Raw genomic sequence first — 20,689 nt, 5'->3', positions numbered from 1 at the left:
AAGTCTCCACACCCCTTTTGAAAAGCCATTTTTGTTCTATTAAAAAAATGAGACTCAAGATGAATCATTTCTAAACTTGCGGCCGGTACAACTCAATTACACGTACACAATTAAATGTTGTCAACTTAAACCATGATGTTCAGTGCTTTTTATTACAAGGATTTCCAATGTGTTCAATTCATTCTTTGATAAGGTTAATTTGTCTGTCAAATTTAATAGGAAAAGAAAAATAATGCTTTTTGTGTGATTGAAATGTGACAAGACTGCATTGTAATGTACAGAAAAATATGCTGCATACAGTCGTGACTACAGCATGACACTGAATGTAAAGATGTTGTTCAATTAGAATAATGACTCTGACCTGTGGCTCTATAATGTTGATTGTTGAAGTATAAAGCCTTCGGAAAACAGTGCTTTGCCTATGGAAAATTGTAATAGATTCTGGTTGAGCAAGCAGCAACCGATCTCCCGCGCTTATCATTTCTCTGGCATTGACAGGATTATTGTCTGTTGCCACGCCTTTTCCACATTCATGTGTCATGTATCTATGTTGTATGTTTCCATCCATGTTGCGTGAACCCATGTGGTGTCGATGGTACGTCCTGTGTACATGTTGGTTTCATAAGCACAAAAGGCCTGAATTGGGAACGTTGTTTGGACTGACCCACTTGTATTTCGTCGGGCGGGCGTCTCTTGTGACGCGTCTTGTTCACACGGAGGAATCTAGTAAGTGCGGACTAGTGAGTGTGCCGCCACATTATTTGGGTCAGCTGTGACGAAGACGGAGTGGGCCACTGTAGGATTGCATTCATTTACACTTGCACCATCCCAGAGGAACAACATCACAATGCAAATGTTCATGTTAACAATTCCGGTTGTAAAAAGGTGGGCCCATTTTGGGGGCCGGGGGTTCTGGGAACTCGTTGACCGCCGTTCATATTTGCCAAAGAGAATCGAGCCGTTTACTGTCGGTAACATATAGTTCTCAAGTACATTTTTCAACAGGGTCTCGCCAAGCTTGTCTATAAAATTCAGGTTCAATTTTGCCACTGTGATGACAAACACATCCCTGCAGATGCTGGCCTTGTAACCCTGGACATTTGAGATGAGCACAATTTTTGAGTGTTGTTTGTCTCTATGCCCAATGACGTAAACGTGAGTATTGCGATGCAACCGATTGATCGATATTTCCGCCCACCCCGACAGTTTGTCCTCTTGAAATTCCGTTGGAGGTCAAGTGTGATGAAACTTGCACGCAGTCTGACTAAAGGTTAATATTTTCCATTGTTTATGTATCATTTTCCATTTCACAAAGGACGCCAAACCATTTTGGCAATGTCATCTCTAGGAGGATTCATTTTTGACACAAGGTGTATATGTTCAGTGCACCGGAACCTTCTGGATGTGCTAAATACAAATTGCTTGATTAGAAAGGTTACCAGAGGTGACACTTGTAGTCATTCTATTTTTATTTATTTATTTATTTTTTTTTTTTGTTGCACTTTTGCACCTTCTGGTAGTTCATTGAATAGAGTGTGACTGACACAAAATGAGATCGGCGGGGAACAGGGAAAAATTCCCACTGCGTAATCAATTTGGGGCAAATTTTCCTCAGTGAAAGGAATTGAAATGAGAGACCCCAGCAACACCAACGTTCCGAGTCGGTTGACTGAGGGAAAACGACAATGAGTGTTTGTTAGCGGAACAATAACCCGCGCTCACACTCACACCGAGGGGTAATTTAGAGTGTGCAATCAGCCTACCATACATGTTTAAGGGATGTGGGAGGAAACCAAAGTACCCGGAGAAAAGCCACACAGCTACAGGGAAAACAAGCAAACTCCACACAGGAAGGCCAGAGCTGGAATCAAACCCACAACCTCTGCACTGTGAGGCCAAAATGATCAATGACCAATTTGATTATCAAGTAATCGTTTACAGACATCATTTCACTTATTATTGGCCGAACGTTCGCCATTTCAGGCCCTCACATCCAAGTGAAGACGGCTTCAACTGCAACTTTGTTGTAGGACATTTGGAGCAGCACCCATGAGGGTGCGGCGGTGTTGTTGAGTGGAGAAGTGGGCTCCTCTTGATGATTGACGGCGCAGCACAAAAGGCCGCACGCGTCGCTGCCATCTTGCGCAGCGTCGGAGCAGAATTTGTGAGCTGCACTTTGCGGCCAACATCTCCAGTAAACGTTGGTTGACGGAGACGAGAATTGGCAACGCCGCCAGCTCCTCTCCCACTTAAAAATGGCGCAACATTCCTTTTCTTCTTCTCACTTGTTGAGCAAACAAAAGCATATGAGGTTGTTGGTTGGATGCTCGGTTGATGTGTAGCCCATTCAGCGGGCTGCCATCCCATTTTGCCACCATGACGCAAATCACAAGTGAGAGTGACGAAATGCTAATTGTGCCACATTAATAATCCCAATTGAGGAACGTCCATCTTTAATTTGCGATGCAAGCCGAAGAAACTTCTTCTTGTGTCACAGCCAATCAACTTGTTTGTACTGATTGTAGTTGTCTGGGATTTATTTTGCTTTGCTTTGCTTTGTTTCATTTTGCTCCATTTCGCTTTGCTTCGTTTTGTTTCGCTTTGCTCCGTTCCGTTCCGTTTTGCTCCGTTTCATTTCGTTTTGTTGCGCTTCGCTCCGTTCCGTTCCGTTCTGCTCCGTTTCGTTTTGCTTCGCTTTGTTTCGCTTTGCTTTGTTTGCTTTGTTTCGAGCCCCAGATTTGTAGCACTCTCCTTTTGTCCACAACTATCTTATATTTCACTAAGCAGAGCACTTTGCTGTTGCGTTGGAAAGAAATAGGCATGAAATGAAATCAGATTTCCCATTTTAATCCGAAAGAAAAGCAAACAAACAACATTATTTTTACCAAATTTTGCTCATTTCATTTGACTTACATCTCCTGATGTCAAACGAAATAGTCTCCGAATTTTGTACAGATAATGTGACAAGAAGCGTTCAATCTTGTTTGCCAAAACAAACATGTAAATATGACACATTGTAAAAGGACATTACAAATTTTGAACAATGTGTCAGTTATTTTGTTGAAAATAATTCCTTTATTCAAAAACACAACATGAATTCAAATTGACTGTAGGAAAAATGTGGACTCGGTTCACAGTTGCAAGCAATCAGACAAAATCTCAAAAGCAAGCTCATCTTTAAAGAGTGTTTCAAAACAAAATGGCTGATTTCCTGTATCTTTCCCGGCATGGCTTCGTGACACTTTTTTGCGGGTCTCTTTTAATCGACAGGCCTTCCAAATTTCATGTCACAAAGTTAAACTGGCTGCAGGGGGATGCAATTCGAAACAAAAAAAAGTCCCGGGGCCTCATTTATGTGTGCGTAAAGCGTGTGGACAAACATTCCATTGGTCGCCAAAAAACGTTTACTGAGCAGATTTGGATTTCAATGAAACTCGCTGTTCTTGTTGATAGTGATGGCACAAAAAAAAATCTTAACTTTGAGGTCACTTGGAGCTACGGCTCACCAATTTTGGACATTTTCCGGCAAAAAAAGGGGCATGGTCACCTTTGTTTGAATGATTATTAACTCAATCTTTATAAAACAGGTATTGTTGGAAGGGAATTCAACAAGAATCGTTTTGACGATTAGTGAATATTTTTGAGCGAGGGTTTGACCTTGAAAATTGGTTACAAAGTCAGGACAGATTTTTTTTTATATATATTTTTTTTTGCTTTGTTTATTGAATTACATTTGGATCTGTGTATGTGGGTGTGTGGGGGTGCGTGTGCGTGTGCGTGTATTGGAAATGTCTGGAAAAGTGTCTTTATTTGGCTGTGAGGAGGGGGCCTGTGGCGCAATGACGCTATCGTCTTTAGAGCCGCACAGTGGCGGCGACTTGCTCTGGTTTGATGCCATTTATTGGGCCAAGCCTGAGGGCGTCCACTCAAGTGTGTTGCAAGCACGTACAGAGGGGTGTCTGTGCGTGTGTGTGTGTGTGTGTCACTGTCAAGCATCTGCATTGCAGAGGCTGCTGTGGATTATCAGTGTGCTGTCCCTTCGAGACACTACACTCAAATACACAAGTTTGTGTCTTCACACACACACGCGCACACCCACCCCCACGCACACACACGCACGCACACCCCCACCCCCACACACACACACACTCGACTGCGGGCTTCCTCGTGTACTTGATTATGTCAATGTTGTGAACAATGTTGCATTCAGATCAAGAAAAGAAATGTTCAAAATGGCAACGTGCTTTTTTTTGTGGCCTGTCTTGAGCAAATATGTCTTTGTGTGCAAATACAGCTTATTAATGCTAAATGAAAAGCTTTTTACAAAAATTGTGCTAGTGTGTTTTGAACACAAAGGATGACATTTTTGTAGCCTTTTTTAAAAATAAATGAATAAATAAAAAGCCCGTTCAAGCAGAATTAAGGGATGCAAAATAGAATAGATTTTTTTTTTTTTGATGACCGATCCTAGAAAGTGTTTTACCAGGCAGAATGTTTTCCTTTTTTGGGGGGGGGGGAATTGCACGGCATTGCATTGACTGAATGATGTGATCATGAAGGGAACATTTTGTTAGCCTAAGAACATAATTGTCTTGTCATTTTGGAAGGATTTCAGAAAATAAAAAAAATAAATAAAAAAGGCCACATCAAATTCTTTTGAGCAAACAAAAACGTCTGCATGCCACCTTTGCATTTGACCTGACGAGGGACAAAAAAACACCATTTTGTTTTTTTTTCATTGATATGATGACGGTGAGTTCAATCTGTGAAGCACTGAAGCCACAAAATGTGAAGCGCCAAGTGGCGAGGGGACACTATGCTACTTTTCTCAAATATTTTTTAACAGGCCAAATGTTACACTTCCCAAATTTTGTGACAATATCGGACTGCTTGGGCCAAGCGTAACGATAAAAATGATTGAAAGTCGGCCTTCCTGTGTTCTAAAAATGTGCTGCACGTGGTTCATCTTGATGTTGGCTCTGCAAATCACTTGCAAGGGAAATGTGGAGATGAGAAAGCGTGAAGCTCGACTGTATATTCTCTCCGCTCGGTTCTCCGGGGAAGGCGAGGCTGCGTTGGCCGACTCCGATGTTTAATCGATCCCCTGTTGCCTTTTTCCTCGTCAGTCTTCCCACTAAATTGGGCAGTTTTCCTGCTCTGTGACTGACGTCTGCCTGCGGGCCTTTCAAGGCGGCGGCGGCGGAGTCGGAAGCGTTGATCAAACGGAGCCTCGTGCCGGCTGTGGCGGGAGCGTTTTTCTACACCGAGACAAATAGGTCCATGGAGTCACCCAAAGCACACCCCCAAAAATTCAACAAAACCACAACAGTGGATAAACAAAGATATCTTTTATTAAACAATTTGTTGTATTTTTTCTTTGGTGTGCCCTGAGTGATGAAATTCATTTTGTTGCTGGCGTCGTGTTTTGACGAAAAGCTTGCTAGAGAGCTCGTATCGCGCCATTTAATTTCACTGTCTGCAGCGGTATCAAGTTGTGTCGTTGTTTCCGGGTGTTTGTCAAGGCCGCAAACCACAAAATCGTCCGCAACATCTAGTAGGGGGCCGTACGCGGGGGCTTCCCCCGTTGTTTTGTCGCTGCAGTAGGCCACAGTCAGCCGTCTGAGCGACTGGCCCGCCCCGCCCCTCCCGTCCCGTCCCGCCCTGTCGTGGCGTCTGTGTGCCGAGAGCAAAGAGAAGATGACGACGACGAATGGCTAGAGGCCGGCTTCCAGGAATTTGGACAGAGCCGCCACAGCTGGAGGGATTTCCCTCTCTTCCGCTCTAATTAGAAATGCTTGGAAGGAGGCGCCGCCGCTTGTGCTTAATGACGCGAGCGCAACGTGACATTTTTCATACATGCAAAAATATTGGGACAACCGCAAGAAACTGTAACGGGTCAAAAATGTGCAATTGTTTGCAGCCAGAAGACTTTGCAGTATCCTCGGACGACCTTTACACAATGTCAGCGTACATCTGTGGGAATATTTTCTTTCTTGGATTAGTTTCGTCCTCCTTGAGAGCAGGCTGATTTTTAATCCAAACAAGACATTTCCAAACATCTGATTAGACTTTTGAAAACTGTTAGTTAAGATCGAGCTCCGTTTAAGACAAAGGCAGCTTTCACCTGATTCATCCCATCATTGAAAATAATAATGGACAAATTCATTGATCATTAAAATAATTCTTAGCTCCATGCAAAATGAAACCTTTTAACGGAAACCACACTTTTTTGTAGCCTATCCCGAATAAATGTGATAATTTTGAGTTCTAAAATGACAAAATCACATTTTTGGTGTCCTATTTTGAACAGATTGCTTTCCTCTGAGCTTTTTATTTTATTTTATTTTATTTTTAGGTAAAACAAAATTTTCAAGGCATGTAGCACTTTTTGAGAAAAATCTGTGTAACAATAGCAAACATTTTTGGGGGAAACTACCACCTTGCTCTTTTATGACATTTTATTTTGGAAGACGGGGTCCGCCGTAGTATAAACGTATTTTTTCAAAGTACAAAGTTTATGGTCAAATGTTTTTGTGTGGTGGAATGGTGGTCAACTTGTGAGCACAATGGGCTCACAGTTCAAAGATGCAGGGTTTGATTCTGGCTCCGGCCTTCTTGTGTGGTGTTTGCATGTTCTCCCCGTGCCTGTGTGTCTTTTCTGCGGGTTCCCCCGGTTTCCTCCCACATTCCAAGAACATGCATTGCAGGTTAATGGAACACCCTAAACTTTCCCTTGGTGAGTGTGAGCGCGGATGGTTGTTCGTCTTTGTGTGCCCTGCGATTGGCCAGTGAGCAGTGAGAGAAGCGGCTCAGATATTTCTGTGCATGAATATCGCAATTTTGCTGTCCATAACCTTCCATAAAATAATGAGACTAGTGATTATCTTTTTCCCGTGTATATTCAAATGAAGGCTGCTTCCGTTTTTGTGTGCAGATTGAAGATGACTTTTGCGTATTTGTTTGCTTTGGTTTCAGCGTCTCCGACGGTGCCGCCTTTGCGCTCGGAGCATTTCAAGCCGTGTCACGACAAGGACTTGGCCTACTGCCTCAACGGCGGCGAATGCTTCGTCATCGAGACCCTCAGTGGACCTCACAAGCACTGCAAGTAAGGCCGCGCGTGCGCTCCACATGCAAGAAAAAAAGCAGTTTGTATGCAAGATGAAAAAAAAAAAAAAGCCTTTGCAGCACTCACGTGAGATGAAAGCCTCTGCCTGTGTGCGCAAAATGAAGGATGTGTCTCTGTTTGTGGATGGTCAGGGGTACCACCCTCTGCACACCCCTCTGTCACAGATAAAAAAAAAAGGTTCCGATTGGAACAATCTTTACGCGTGTAACAGGCCGAAGGTAAAAAATGTCCAAATGAAAGCCAAAATTTTGAGATTCATGCCGTGTCACTGTGACCGGTAAACGGCGAAATGAAAATGTGATTTGGAAGCAGCGGACATTTGGGAGGAATGTGAGACGCCAGCAGAGTCCATCAATGTTGGGACATGCACACAGTTGTCCTCTTTTTGGCTCTGGATTCCACTGCAATGTGTTAGAAAGGATACAAAGAAAATTGGATGTGGCAATATTCAGCGATCAATCCACAACTAATCGCTATTCATATTCATTGTCAACTACATCCAAATGAGTAATCATTCCAAGCCATTGTGTAACTTCAAATTGTCCAAATGCTCTGATGTGAGTTCCTCAACAGTAATTTGTCCGCCTTCTTTTGAGGCGAATCCAAATACGACATTTGGGAACGGCATTTACTTTGCAAACCCGGTCACTGAATCCGTTTCCAAAAGATCACTACCTATCGTGTGATATTGCTTAATTGCGGTTGAGTTGCTAATGATGTTGTTTTGTTTTTGTTTTTTTTAATCACCAAAAAATACCAAATGAACAAAAATGATGGATTAATAAACTGAAAATTTCGAGGATGTTTCAATGCCGTTTTTTTGTGTGTCAGCCCCGCCCACTTTGGAAGGGACCAACTTCCATATTATGTCATATTATTTCAGTGTACATGTAAACTGAGCGTGGCTGTGAGTTTATCTGGGAGATGTCAACCTGTTGGTGCATCCTGTACATGAGATTAACGCCTGTGTCAGTGTCCACAAATTTGAAGATAATCTAGTCGCTCGTGTCCAGACAATCTGAGGCGAGCAATGTGATGCACACGGCTGTCAATTTAGCCTTGCGCTCATCTTCCGATTTCATATTTGCGCCCCTCCTGCCACCGTTCCAAAAGAAAAAAACAAAACAAAACAAAAGATGTCTCCCGATTTGACTTTGAGTGGAGACGTATGAGCGCGTGTAGGTCAAACTTGCTGGCTGCTTTTTGTCCATGCGGCGCACGTCAAACGCGCTCGTTGCTTTTCTTCACACCTTAATCCGCACACAAGTCAAGCAAAGTCCACCAGTGTGCCGTCTTCAGCGATTCAAGGTCCGGGGAGGAACGGGAGGATTGGTGGGAGTCGCTGGCTGCGCTCCATGCTCCTGTGCGTGCATCTGTTGCCATGGTGACCACATCATCTTGAGGATGAGGCAACGGCAGCACTCGAGACAGATGCATTTGATTGACTTTTTCCCATTTTTGTCTCGCCAGGAGGTTTGTGTTCGATTGACTGATTTCATCCACACTGTTATGTTATTTATTTTATTTTTGGGGGGGGGGGTTCGGGTGGAGGCACTCTGAATTCTGTCATGACTTTCTGAAAGAATTTAAATGATAAATAACAAAATGTCAGCCATTTTCTATCGTGTGTCTCATCATAAATCTGTCGGATAAGAGATATTGTCACCTGTCAATGTCTGGGGCCAAAATGACTGGTCGCCTGTCAGGGCAGATAAAGACAAACATTGGACTGGTCATTGGTTAGTGTAAGTTCACATAGAGACAACCAATGGACTGGTTCATAGAATGATTTTTGATTAGCCTTGGTTTTTATTTCTTTTTGGATTTTGTTTTGTAAATTCATTCTCAGAGCAGGTTTGTTCAAAAATGCTTCATGCAGAGGCAGCCAGTGGAGATGAACTCCGGCGGCAGGAGGGATTTCTTCGTTTGTACTTCTTCCACACGACTAACTAGGATGTGAAATTTGACACCAGCAGTCTCAAATGTGAACAAATTGCGGGAGAACCGGAATGACGGTTCCGTCAGGGCACACATAGACAAAGAATGGACTGGTCTCCAGCCATCAGATTGCATCAAGCAAGAATATAAACCAGAGTGTTCCTACCTGCATCTGCAAAAAAAAAAAAAAAAAAGAGCGTGACAAACGCGCAACACAGCTGCTAATGCGGATCGATACATAATCGGGCAGAGTCGGCGACAAATTGAGACAAATCAGGTTGCGGCTGTGAGATCAATGCAAAGGTTTAATGGGGAGAAATGCAGTTTGTGGCTTTATTTGGCATGCAATTAATCATTTGGACTTGGCAAAATGAGCTTTTCAGTAGCCATTTCCCATTGTGATGCTTGTCTTCAATGTCCTGCGGGGGCAGCAGTGAGGCAACATGAGTCAGCTTTATCGGTGCTTTAAGTGGGAGAAAATATGCGCCAATACTCCCCTTATTCGACTGATGCAAGTAATGTTGGGCAGTGGTTAACAGAAAATCATTAGGTTAATTAATCCATAAATTTACAAGAGATATACAACACATACATAAATAAATGAAAACATTAAACTCAAAATGTCCGATATTTAGATTTTATGAACACAGTTTTAAGTGCAAGATAAGGCACAATGCCTTATTTTATACATGGACCATGAATCAAAAAGACCTCAAAGTACAAGCCTTAAAAAGCATCTTTTGTCCACATCATTGAAAAAGAAAGAAAGCAAAGCAAGGCAACAGCCATCAAATGCTGTTGCCAGGGGGGCATTCGCTGCTAGCAGTTAGAGGCTAGCTGCTAACGTCGGAGACATGTCCTGTATCATACATTAATGGCAGAATTAACTAGCGGTTTCTTAGCGTTCTTAATTGGCCGTGAAGTCTGTTGATGTTGCTTTCAACACTGTGCTGGCAATCAAAACTTGAATAATGCAAGTCGAAATCGCGAGAAGGTGATTCAAGCTAGCCGTCATGCCAGCATGCGTTACGCCAGCCTTCTTCAAATCAAAAGCTTACTAAGGCCATTGCATTGGCGTCATTTGTTGAATGTTTATTTTGAAGTTAGCCTTTGTGTAGGCAGCATGCTACATAGTGTATATGTATGTATTTATGTGGCCTTCCTGACATGTCAAAATGATGGGGGGCTCATGGGAAGTACTGGTCCGCTACAGGCTAAAATTGAGAAGTGTTGGTGCGTAGCTGCCCACTTACAGCACCGAGGTGTCAAACAAAGAAGGCCTTCTCGGTTACCGTGGAAAACTGTTGCCTGGTCCTAAAACAACAACACACCCAATGGCGAAATCTTGTAGCGCCAAAGCCGCTTGTTTGGACTAAGCTAACCAGTCAGGAAGCAAGCATGTATTTGGGTCATTTTCATACATTTTAATTAGGGGCATCCCGATACAATATTTTTCACTTCCGCTCCGATACTGGTATTCCGGCTAAGATTCTGATATCGTCCGATTCCATATGAGCTGGAATGCGCAACCTTTGTGAGGAGAAGCGGTGCAGATAATACATGGATGATGCATTTTTAGTATGAATGATTAGCAACGGTAGGTATGAGAAAATATGACTCATTTATTCCAAACAAGGGGTGCATCTGATTATTAAATGGATACATGCATCCAGTTACTTGTTAAAAAAATGCAGTGAGCAATCTTATCAAAGTGCCACAATATTAATGTAACTTGAATGCATGTCATTACTTTTGGATTGCTCCAATGCCAGACATGTTGAAAGAAATTAATACAACCAAAAAAAAATCAATATGATGTGTATTTATTTTCTCATATATTTCTCATCTCGTCTTCAAACTCGTTTTTATTTTTGGGCGTTAGACTGCATGAGATGTGGGGTTTTTTTGGTTTGACTGTTTATGTGCTTCTTACTGACTTTTTGATTCATTTGTTTTTTTAGTTTCTTGTTGTCTGACTTACTTTTGTTCCATGTACTGCACTTTGTGTCCAGTGATGGTTGTCTTTAAGTGCTTTACAAATACATTTGAGTTGAGCTGGGTTTGCTCTTGGATGGTCCCATCAACAAGTCGGTAGCCAAATTCAAGTCATTAGTTCTGGTGAGGATTTTTGTCTCTATTCAACCCCAACTCAAGAACAGCTGCTCCAGCTTTTCGGTTGCTTAAATGTCAGGACGAGCCTACAAGAACTTCTGACCTTGGCTTAGTGACAGGTTTTTGCTGAGTCCCATTTAATAGAGCTGGGCACTCGACCATCTTTTGCCGGTCAGTCTCCCGCCCTCCGGCCGTGATCACGTTACCATTCAATTTTTGTTGTTTGCTCATTTGTGTGCGACCACATCACACGCACGAGGGCCGATTCGTGGGCTGGGCTAAAATACGCCTCGCTTAATTGAACCCGTTTTTAAAATTTATCACGCCCCCGCCTTGCTCGGGCTCCCTCCAACATGCAAAGTAATGCGATGCCAGCCAGCAAATATATTTAGGAGTGTATAAACGTTTGCCTTTTGCTAAATAATCTGATTTTTTCCTTACTGCGTCGCTAATTGTATCCGCTGAGCCAAAGAACCAACAAATGTGCCTTTTGTTTTCTCTCCCTTTTTTACACAGACTGTTTATCTATTCCTCCTCACCATAATAAATTACATTACCGCAGGGAAACGGTGACCGAGCAGGTCAAGTTACCGAACCAATTTGGCTCGTTAACCCCTGACGTTACGTTATTCTCATACTGTGGTGTGCAAATGGAAATGGAACGTTATTTTATGCATGTGGTCCACAGTCATTGGCAGAATTACAGCACTGTTTCGAATTTTTTTTTAAAAATTAATCTTGTATTGACAATTTAATTTTGACAGCCCTAATATATATATATATATATATATATATATATATATATATATATATATATATATATATATGGGCACACAGATGTTGAGTGTTGTCTTGGTGTTTGAACGTCATGTAATGAGGTCGTCATGTAATGAGGGAACCTTGACAGTAGGACGCCTCATGGGAAGAGTATTGCTGCGCGCGTGCGTGTGTCCATGTTTACATCACAGGCATGTTTTGCCACTTGCTGGCAACTGAAAATGACATCACTGCGCCTAAGGGCTCAGCTTGCGAACGTCACATAACCAAACCCAGAAAACAGGTGAGCCGTGATTGGTCTGAGACATCTGTGATGTCATTTCCAGTCAACAGCAAGGGGCAAAATGGCCGCCCCTGAGATGGATTTCTTTCTGCTTAATCTATATTCCACAAAGGCAGCATTCATCAGATCAGAATGACATGTTTAGACTACCGGAGCCGCATAGAATATCATTTTGGAAAGAACATTTTGACTTGAGTTCCCCTTTCAAACGTGTATTTCCTAATTGTATGAACATTTACTATATGTACACATGCAGCACTTTCTGAGTATGAGTTTTTCTCAGTACATGAAAATGAATGTCGTACAAAGATGAAGTTGGCATGTTGGCTACATTTTGTCCCGTGGCCGCTTTGAATGAATGAATTCGGCTTGCGAGTAGACTTTGGAGGACAGCTGCCAAACATCCGACTCAATATCAGGGCCCATTGACTTCAGTGAACATTTCTTGGTCTTCAAAGAAGCTGCTCCATTTTGTCAATCTTTCCTTGTTCTTGTTGTTCCGCCTCTCCTCCCTTGTTCCTGTGCGTGCGTGCATCCACTTGATTCCCCTCCTCCTGATTTTTGCCATCTGCGCTGGGAGGCGACGTCTCTGGCCGTAATGAAGCGAGGCTGATGCGGCGGCACGTTCCGGGAGCCAATCAAAGGAGCGCATATCTGGACAGCCGCAGCGATCCCGGCCGGTGGACAGTTGGAAGGGAAAGCGAGAGGACGTTGACAGTCCATCATAATGCCACAGTGATGCTTCCCACATTGCTTCTCGTGATTTGGGAGCAGTGTTTTTTTTGGCGAGCATTTTAGATTTAGTCTTGGTCTTTTGGACGAAAATGCTGATTGGTTTTTGTCACATTTAGTCATTCCTATTCGGGATAGTTTTATTTGACGTTAACTCAAAAACGTTTTAGTCTGTTTTCATTAAAAGTAGGCAAACAAGGTTTCCACCCAATAGCAAAGACTTTCTGATCGACTACTAAGGATTATGCATTCCAAACAGATAAAAGTGGTCAATGCTCTTTGCTCCAAAATAAGCCGAGAACCAAAAAAATTTTTTTTTTGGCCACTGTTGCGGGTTTATTTCCCTAAAAGCAACAAATAAACAAAAATAAAAATGTTTTAACAACATAGACTTGTTCTAATACATTACCACAAGAACAAATTCTATCAAACATATGTCTTCTTTACTTGTAACAGCTTGCGGTTATCACGACCAAGTAGCCTATCGAGCTTGATTCACTTTTAGGAAAGCGCTTTTCTCCAAAATGGCGATGGGGCGTTGATGCGGAGGACGGAGCTTGGCTGGCGTCTCCCTCTGCCTTACCGTCACTCACTCGCTGTGTGCAACGCGTGCGCTCTGCATGCTGTCCCGGTGGTGGGCAGGATCGGTTGCACCAGCATCGCAATTTTTTCAAAGACAGATTACATGTACAATAGGAAGTGATGTCATCAATTTTCAGTGTCTGACGGACCACACGCTAACAATTTTGTCCTGTCTCTTCTCGTCAGCGAAAATTCACGTACGTCTCGTCATGTTTTTGTCATCGAAGAGCCACGTTTAGCTCGTCAGGCTTTGACGAAATATTTTCGTCATCATCATTGATCAAAACAGCACTGTTTAGGAGCCGCGAAGTGAATGACACTACTCCCGAACCGCTATATATTTTTATCTGATTAATTGATGGAATGATCAACAGAATAATCAATAGTGACGATCCCACTCGCCGAATTGTCTTTGTACCACTGTGGACAAAGCGCATGTGGCACAACAGCTTTGAAAACGTGGACATGTCGTTAGCACAAGCTGAGTGCTTGAGTGAGAAGCAGGCGCCAGCGTAAAGGAGCTGCTGGTGGCGCCGGCGAATTAGATCATGTTCTCATTTAATTTCTTGTACTTGCTGGGTGAGGTGGTCCATGCTTTTGGCCCCCAGCAAAGTTTTATTTGTTGCGCTTTGAGGCTTGTCACAATGTTGCACTTGCCTTCATAAGCAATGTGACAGACTCCAAATATGAGCAGGCTTGCCAATTTTATTTATTTATTTATTTTGCCAATTTCAGGCGGAGCACAATGAAACCTCGATTTAATGCATCCGGAACCCTCAAACTCAGCATTTAATGGCCAGAAAATTGTGTCCGGTCCACTCCAAAGGCCCTTTTGTAAAGTCCACTAGTTCAGACTGCCTACACGAGTTTGCGGTTTGTGACACGGTTGTATTTCGTTCTTTTGTCTTTTTTGCTCCACTTCAACGTGAATGGGATTGATTGTCGTGGCACGCTAACGGTGGCTCGATTGCCCTCAAATCAACACAGACGATTGATTCCGCAGCAGGATGCTGAGATCAGAGCAAGCACTTCACAAGCTCTTCATCAGCTCAGCATCGTAGCTTGCTCGCAATACGCCTTGATAAGCTGTTGTTGTGGTAACACTCACACGCATGTATTGGAAGCTGTGTGCATGTAAGTGTGTGTGTGTGTGTCTGTGAGTGTGTGTGTTTGTTTTTATATATATATATATATATATATATATATTATCTGACCCACTTCTCCTCACTTGGGTCACTGGCGTGCTGAAGCCTATCCCAGCTGTCTTCCGGGAATAGGCAAGGTACACCCTGAATTGGTCGCCAGCCAATCGCAGGTCAGAAAGAGACAAACAACCATCAGCAACAACCATATCAACCATCGTTTTTTTTTTTCTTGTTTATAATTATTATTCATTTTTTTAAGTTTCGTACATGCATTTCGTTTCCGACAAACAAGACAGTATATGCATGTGAGTCGCAGGTATTTTATTTTTGTCCACTTGGGGTCACCAAACTCACGTCGCTTCACCACAAAAAAAAAAACAAAAAAAACAATGACAGTGCTCTGTTGTGTGAAAGGGAGCCAGCTATTTCCTCGCCACTGTAGTGCGTACCGACCACATCAAACGGATCTACCAGCAGGTGTGTTGATTCGCTCGTTTTGTTCCTTCAGTTTGGTTAATAAAGTGATTGAAAGAGCGCCAGCGGTTGTTTTCACTCTCCCTCTTTCCAAACCACCTGTCATGGACTACAATTTGTTTTGACTTGCTGTGGAAGGCTAGGTTCACTTAGCTAACAATGTTGACTTGAATGGACACACGGAGATTTACTTCTATATCAAAATGAGAGAACCATATTTTCGCGATTACAAGGTGCACTTTAAAGTCTCAAATAATCCCCAAAACAGACGGGGTGCCCTGTACTGCAAAACGCCTTGTGTATAGCCTAAGACCCATATAAGTGCTATTTTCTCAATCAACCGCCCGATTGCCTCCTTGGGGATTCCAGAGTGCATGTAAGCACACCCTGCCGGTTAAAGTCTGAGACAATTGAGTGCAGAATTGACTGTGACAAATAAATTATCTGAATACATCTTTTGTCAGTTAGAACAGACCAGTATGTAGGTACGGGAGAAAGCTGGACAAAAGGGCAGCTGTCCACAATGTTGTAGTCTTATCATTCATGTTATTGCAAGCTAGGAACATCACAGGTTTAGACAGACTCTGCAAAAAATAAATAAATAAAAAAAAAAAAAATAAAAAAAAAAAACACTGCCCAAAGCACACAACTCACATCTCTCCAATCAGATTGGCTGAGGATGATTGGCTCCCAGAATGATGCATTGCATTACTGTTTTTGTGTTATTTTTATTTCTTTTTTTATATAAATGGTATGAGAAATGCATGTTTTGTGTTAATTGTGTTTATTTGTTTAGTTGTTTGCTTGTATGCTGTTCAGTGATAGTTTTGGTTTTGATCAAAAACCGTGATCTAAGGAATGTGGTGACGAGTGACATCCCTCCCCTGACATTGATGATTTGTTGCTTTGTAATGCGCGCTCCTACAGCAACTGTGGTGATGCTATTGACAAAGCTGCCTTTCTCTGAGTGTGAGCTAGCATCCGCGAGCTGGCATGCGTGAGCTAGCATGCGCAAGCTAGCATGCGCCTCATAGTGTGCTGCACCCAGTGTATGTGCTAAGTACAGAAATAGCACCTACAATTGATGCTACGCCCTTTGATACGGCGTGTCTTGTGGCCGCAAAAATACGGTAATTGAAATTCCATTACGATGGCCCAGAGCACCTTTGTTGTATTTTAAATAGCACTGTATAGTTAAAGAAAACTAGTCAACCAGAATGTAAATAAGTGAATTGGTTTCAGAAAGTGTGTCTGTATTTGTGTGTTGGATCTTTGTCACAGCACAGGATAATCACTCAGGAAGAGCTTTTGAGACATCCGACAATCGGACCTTTGCTGACTGATCAGAAGGGAGGAAATTACTCAAATTTGGCCGCATTATGAATATGCGTGCACGCCGTTTAACCAGAATGTGTTGTGCTGCACATTGTTGTAGTTTAGTTTAACACGAGGTGTGGCTGTTTGGCAGGTGGACGAGAGACTAAGAAAAAATAGAGCCTGCCGAAGAGTAACGTGAATGAAGGTCAGAGAGTAATTAGTCGGACTGCAAGCGAGGGGAGTGTCGGGCCTCGGGGAAGAGGAGTGATTACATGTGACTCGAAGGGTAATTGAATTCTGAAGAAGACCGGGGGGGGGGGGTATCAGAAACTCGTATTCAAACATGTTGTGAAAAGATTCAATATGTTCAGCATACATCAAAGGAAAACACCTTCCTTTGCCTTCATGTGGCCACGACGCATTCCATAAAGCCAGATAATATATATATATATATATATATATATATATATATATATATATATATATATATATATATATATATATATATATATAAAGAGAGAGAGAGAGAGAGATGTGTATGAACCCACAGCCTGTCCCATGGTTGGAATCAGTGTCGTTTTTGGCAGGCATATTAGATTTAGTCTTTGTCTTAGTCATTTGGACGAAAATGCTAATTAGCTTTCGCTACATTTAGTCATTCCTATTCATGATAGGTTTAGTCTAGTTTTAGTCGACAAAAACTCAAAAAGGTAGTTTTAGTCGACGAAAACTCAAAAAAAAGTCTGAGTCTTATTCGATGCATTTATTCGTCTGTTTTACTTAAACGGTACGGTCAGACAGTCAACAGCCACCCAACTTCACACCCTGATTAGCTGACGCCCATGTTACTCACTGCACCACACACAATGCGTTTGACCGCGGAAATGGGTAGGAAAAGCAGAGTGACTTGCTTTAAAGGCAGTACGGGTAGTGTATATAATGTAGTGATTCACATAGTTGCGTGTCTTTATTTATTGACGCCGTTGTCCTGCTTGTGGTGATGGAGTGCCACATTAGCGCCACGTGTCCCCAATGGCAGATTTAAGGCAGTATCGCAAAAGCTTTTATAGGCCAGTGAATCGCAGCTCGGTCCATATGACGTCCAAATGTGTAAATAGGACATTGATCTCCACTACCGCGCTCCCCCATCCTCATCCCACTTACCTCCCTCCCTCTTCCTCCATGCGCCCTTCAATGAGTATGACTAATGAATTAGTGATGAGAGGATATAGGCTTCGAGAGGCAATACTGGAAGTGAAGACAAGAACACCATCGCCTCTTTCCACACTGAATTAGCATCCCGCGTAGACCTGTTCTATGACAATGCGTCGCTTGCAGTGACCCCAGCCAAGAGATCAGAAGCCTGTGAATGTTATTGCATGCTCTGTTTGTATGCGTTGCTGCTCCGGGTATTTTTGAGTGGCAAATGTTTGAAATCACTGTCGCCTCCATGCTAGCAATTCTTAAAGTGTGGTGCGCGGGCTCCTTCTTGTGGTACATGAAAGAATCACTGTCTAATTACAATTCAGTTGTATTTAACTTTGAAATGTGATCAATTTGCTTACTGCAGTTATCTTTTCTTTAAGTTTGAATTTTGCAGTCAACTCGAACGGAAAGTGGATTTTTATTTATTTTTTTTAATATGCTTCAAGGCCCTGTAAAGTGAATCATCTATTTGCCGTGCATAGCATGACCAAACCTGGAAAAACAGCCTAACGGGCTTCCTGTGTACCCTGCATAACTATTGCCCGATAACATTATATTTGTGGCGGCTCAGTGGTGGAGTGGTCGTTTCCCAACATAAAGGTTGTGGGTTCGATCCTTGGCCATTGTGATCACATGGAAGTATTCTTGAGCAAGATACTGATCCCCCAGTTGCTCCTGATGGCATGTCGGCTGTTGAGGTAGCAATGTGAAGCGCTTTTCGTACCGATGGTAGAAATGCATTATACAAGTGACAGCCCATTTACCACTTTGAAGTCCGGCATATTAAAATGTCGTTTTATTTACAGTTGGCGTCAAAGTTAAATATGGGCATATCATTTATTTATCCATGCAAATGATACAATTTTGTAAACACGAACGGAACCTAAACATTGGTTCTTGTCATCTATTGGGTTTTCCCATTTACCCATGCCTTTTACCTTGTTGATTGTGCATATACCGACTTCACACATGTTTCTGAATCCATTACTGAGGAAAACTGCTGATAATGTCCAAACACGGAGAACTGCTGTATGTCGTCCTGCATTGTGGAAATAAGGACAGTTTTCCTGATTTTTTTTTTTGGGCATGTCTAAAAGGACGCCCAGTGGCGCACTTGGTCATCGGGCACGAGTCACCCCAGACCCCCCCCATCCCCCCTCACCCAAAATCTCAGAGAGTACCTTTGTTATCATCATGTGTTGGTTGTAACTGCGACGTGCAGTTAGCTAACTAGCTATGCTATGCGCTGAATATGCATCTTCCTCTGGAACATATGCCCGAGCAATAAGCAAAAGATGAGCAGAAGACTTTTCTCTTTTTCTCACACCCGATTTTCATTCTGGGTAGATAGCTTGTGTATATTGTATGCAAAACGAGCGGGCTCTGTGTGCCGTGCCAAGGCTGATTATAAGAGTTTAATTGTATCCGTACGAGATGCCAGGCATTCATTTCTGCTGCAATGCACCGATCGATGTCACCCATTCAATATGCCCTTCATCTCTCCGCTCACTTTTTTTTATTTTTTTTGCCTCTTGCCACTATCTCCTCTTGTCAAGCGTTTGTGTAGCTTTTGTGTCACTGCTGTGGACTTTTGTATGCTGATTTATTTTCTTGTTTCTCTTGTTTCCATTCTCACAACATTGAACTCATTCCCTGCCGTTGATATGTGTCTGAACCGTTTTCTGCCACTGACGAGTGTGAATAGTCTGCGAAATTTCATTTTGTAATATACTGGTATGAGTAAAAGACACCAGAAGATGACGGTGTTCTATCACTTTGGTTTTTAGCTGGTAAATCTCAGATTGTCAATCAGTTTTGAGGGAGAGAAATGTCAAAACATTGGGAGTCAGACAAGCGTAGGCACAAACGATTGATGCTTTTCGGACTGAAATTGCGACATCAGAGAATGCGATTTTGGAATTGTCTAAGCTGCGTTATTTTTTTTTAGGGCATTTGTGCCCCATGCTCACAAAGTAAGGCGCACTAAGCAGCACTGGACTGATTTAAAAAAAACAACAATTTTTGAAAAAGTGTCACATGGTCACCCGCAGTCCTGGTAGTAATTTATTTTGAGGCTGCATGAATGCTACATGCTAAGCAATCTTGCGCCGCAGTAGCCTGGACATTTTTTGTTGTATTGTATTATTTGTACTACATGCAAGTCTGTGCAACCCCAAAGCCAAAATAAGTGCTTAGGGGTACAGTCGACTTTTAAGAGACGTCTGGTTAGAACCGCGTCAGGGTAGAGCAGCCGGCAGCTAGGAACAGAAATGTTGTATTTCAATCAACACGGATGAAGACATAAAATAAGCTACATTTGCAATTTAGCAGACGCTCTCAGACCGGAACACAGAAATGGCTGACGTCATCATGACGAAAAGGTTCGATGTCAAACGTGTATTAAATATTTATCATCGCATCAATAATATTTGCACAGTTTTGCACCACAGAGTGCTGAGTTTTGAGATCTACACAATAATAATAATGATAATCTCAATCAAAATGATTTATTTCATCAATTTCGCTTTGCTAAGGAACGATGATTTTAATGACATAATCTGACATTTATCTACAAAGAAAATGTGCATTAGTACGACATGTAGAAATGTCATCGTCATATACACAATTACACATAAATACAAAAATACAATACAACTTCATTTATACAAATTATACTTGACAGAAAGAGTTGAGAAAAAACTGCCCCCGCACAAAACCTCTTTAGTGTCCTTGCACTACTACAGTAATAGCCTATTATTGTTTTTAATGGCATTTTCTGTCATGTTTGTAAATGTCACTGTACATTGTGAAGAAAATCGCGAATTGAAATCGCAACATCTCTCAGAAAAAGTCTCAATACATTTTTTTCCTAAAATGGTTCAGCCATAGTATAAACACGATGTATGTGTCGCTGCAGGTAGGAGAAAGTGTATGTCGCGATCGTGAGAAAAGATGACACAATTCATGAATGACAAACTTCATGAAAAAAGCCACTGT

At 42.3% G+C, this 20,689-nt stretch overlaps 1 protein-coding gene across 2 annotated transcripts in view; it reads left to right on the top strand.

The window, feature by feature from the left end:
- Window positions 1–20,689, top strand: part of nrg3a (neuregulin 3a) — a 135,719-nt gene that overhangs the window by 88,682 nt on the left and 26,348 nt on the right. For both annotated transcript variants that reach the window (XM_088305156.1, XM_088305157.1), the window contains exon 2: window positions 6,976–7,105. In XM_088305156.1, coding sequence (XP_088161282.1) covers window positions 6,976–7,105 — 130 coding nt within the window. The remainder of the gene's footprint in view (window positions 1–6,975; window positions 7,106–20,689) is intronic.

This window comes from Idiotropiscis lumnitzeri, chromosome 9 (assembly GCF_059441095.1).
Source record: "Idiotropiscis lumnitzeri isolate Australia: NSW breed Sydney's pygmy pipehorse chromosome 9, RoL_Ilum_1.0, whole genome shotgun sequence".
Taxonomy (NCBI): Eukaryota; Metazoa; Chordata; class Actinopteri; order Syngnathiformes; family Syngnathidae; genus Idiotropiscis; species Idiotropiscis lumnitzeri.
This window is presented reverse-complemented; position numbering and strand designations above follow the sequence as displayed.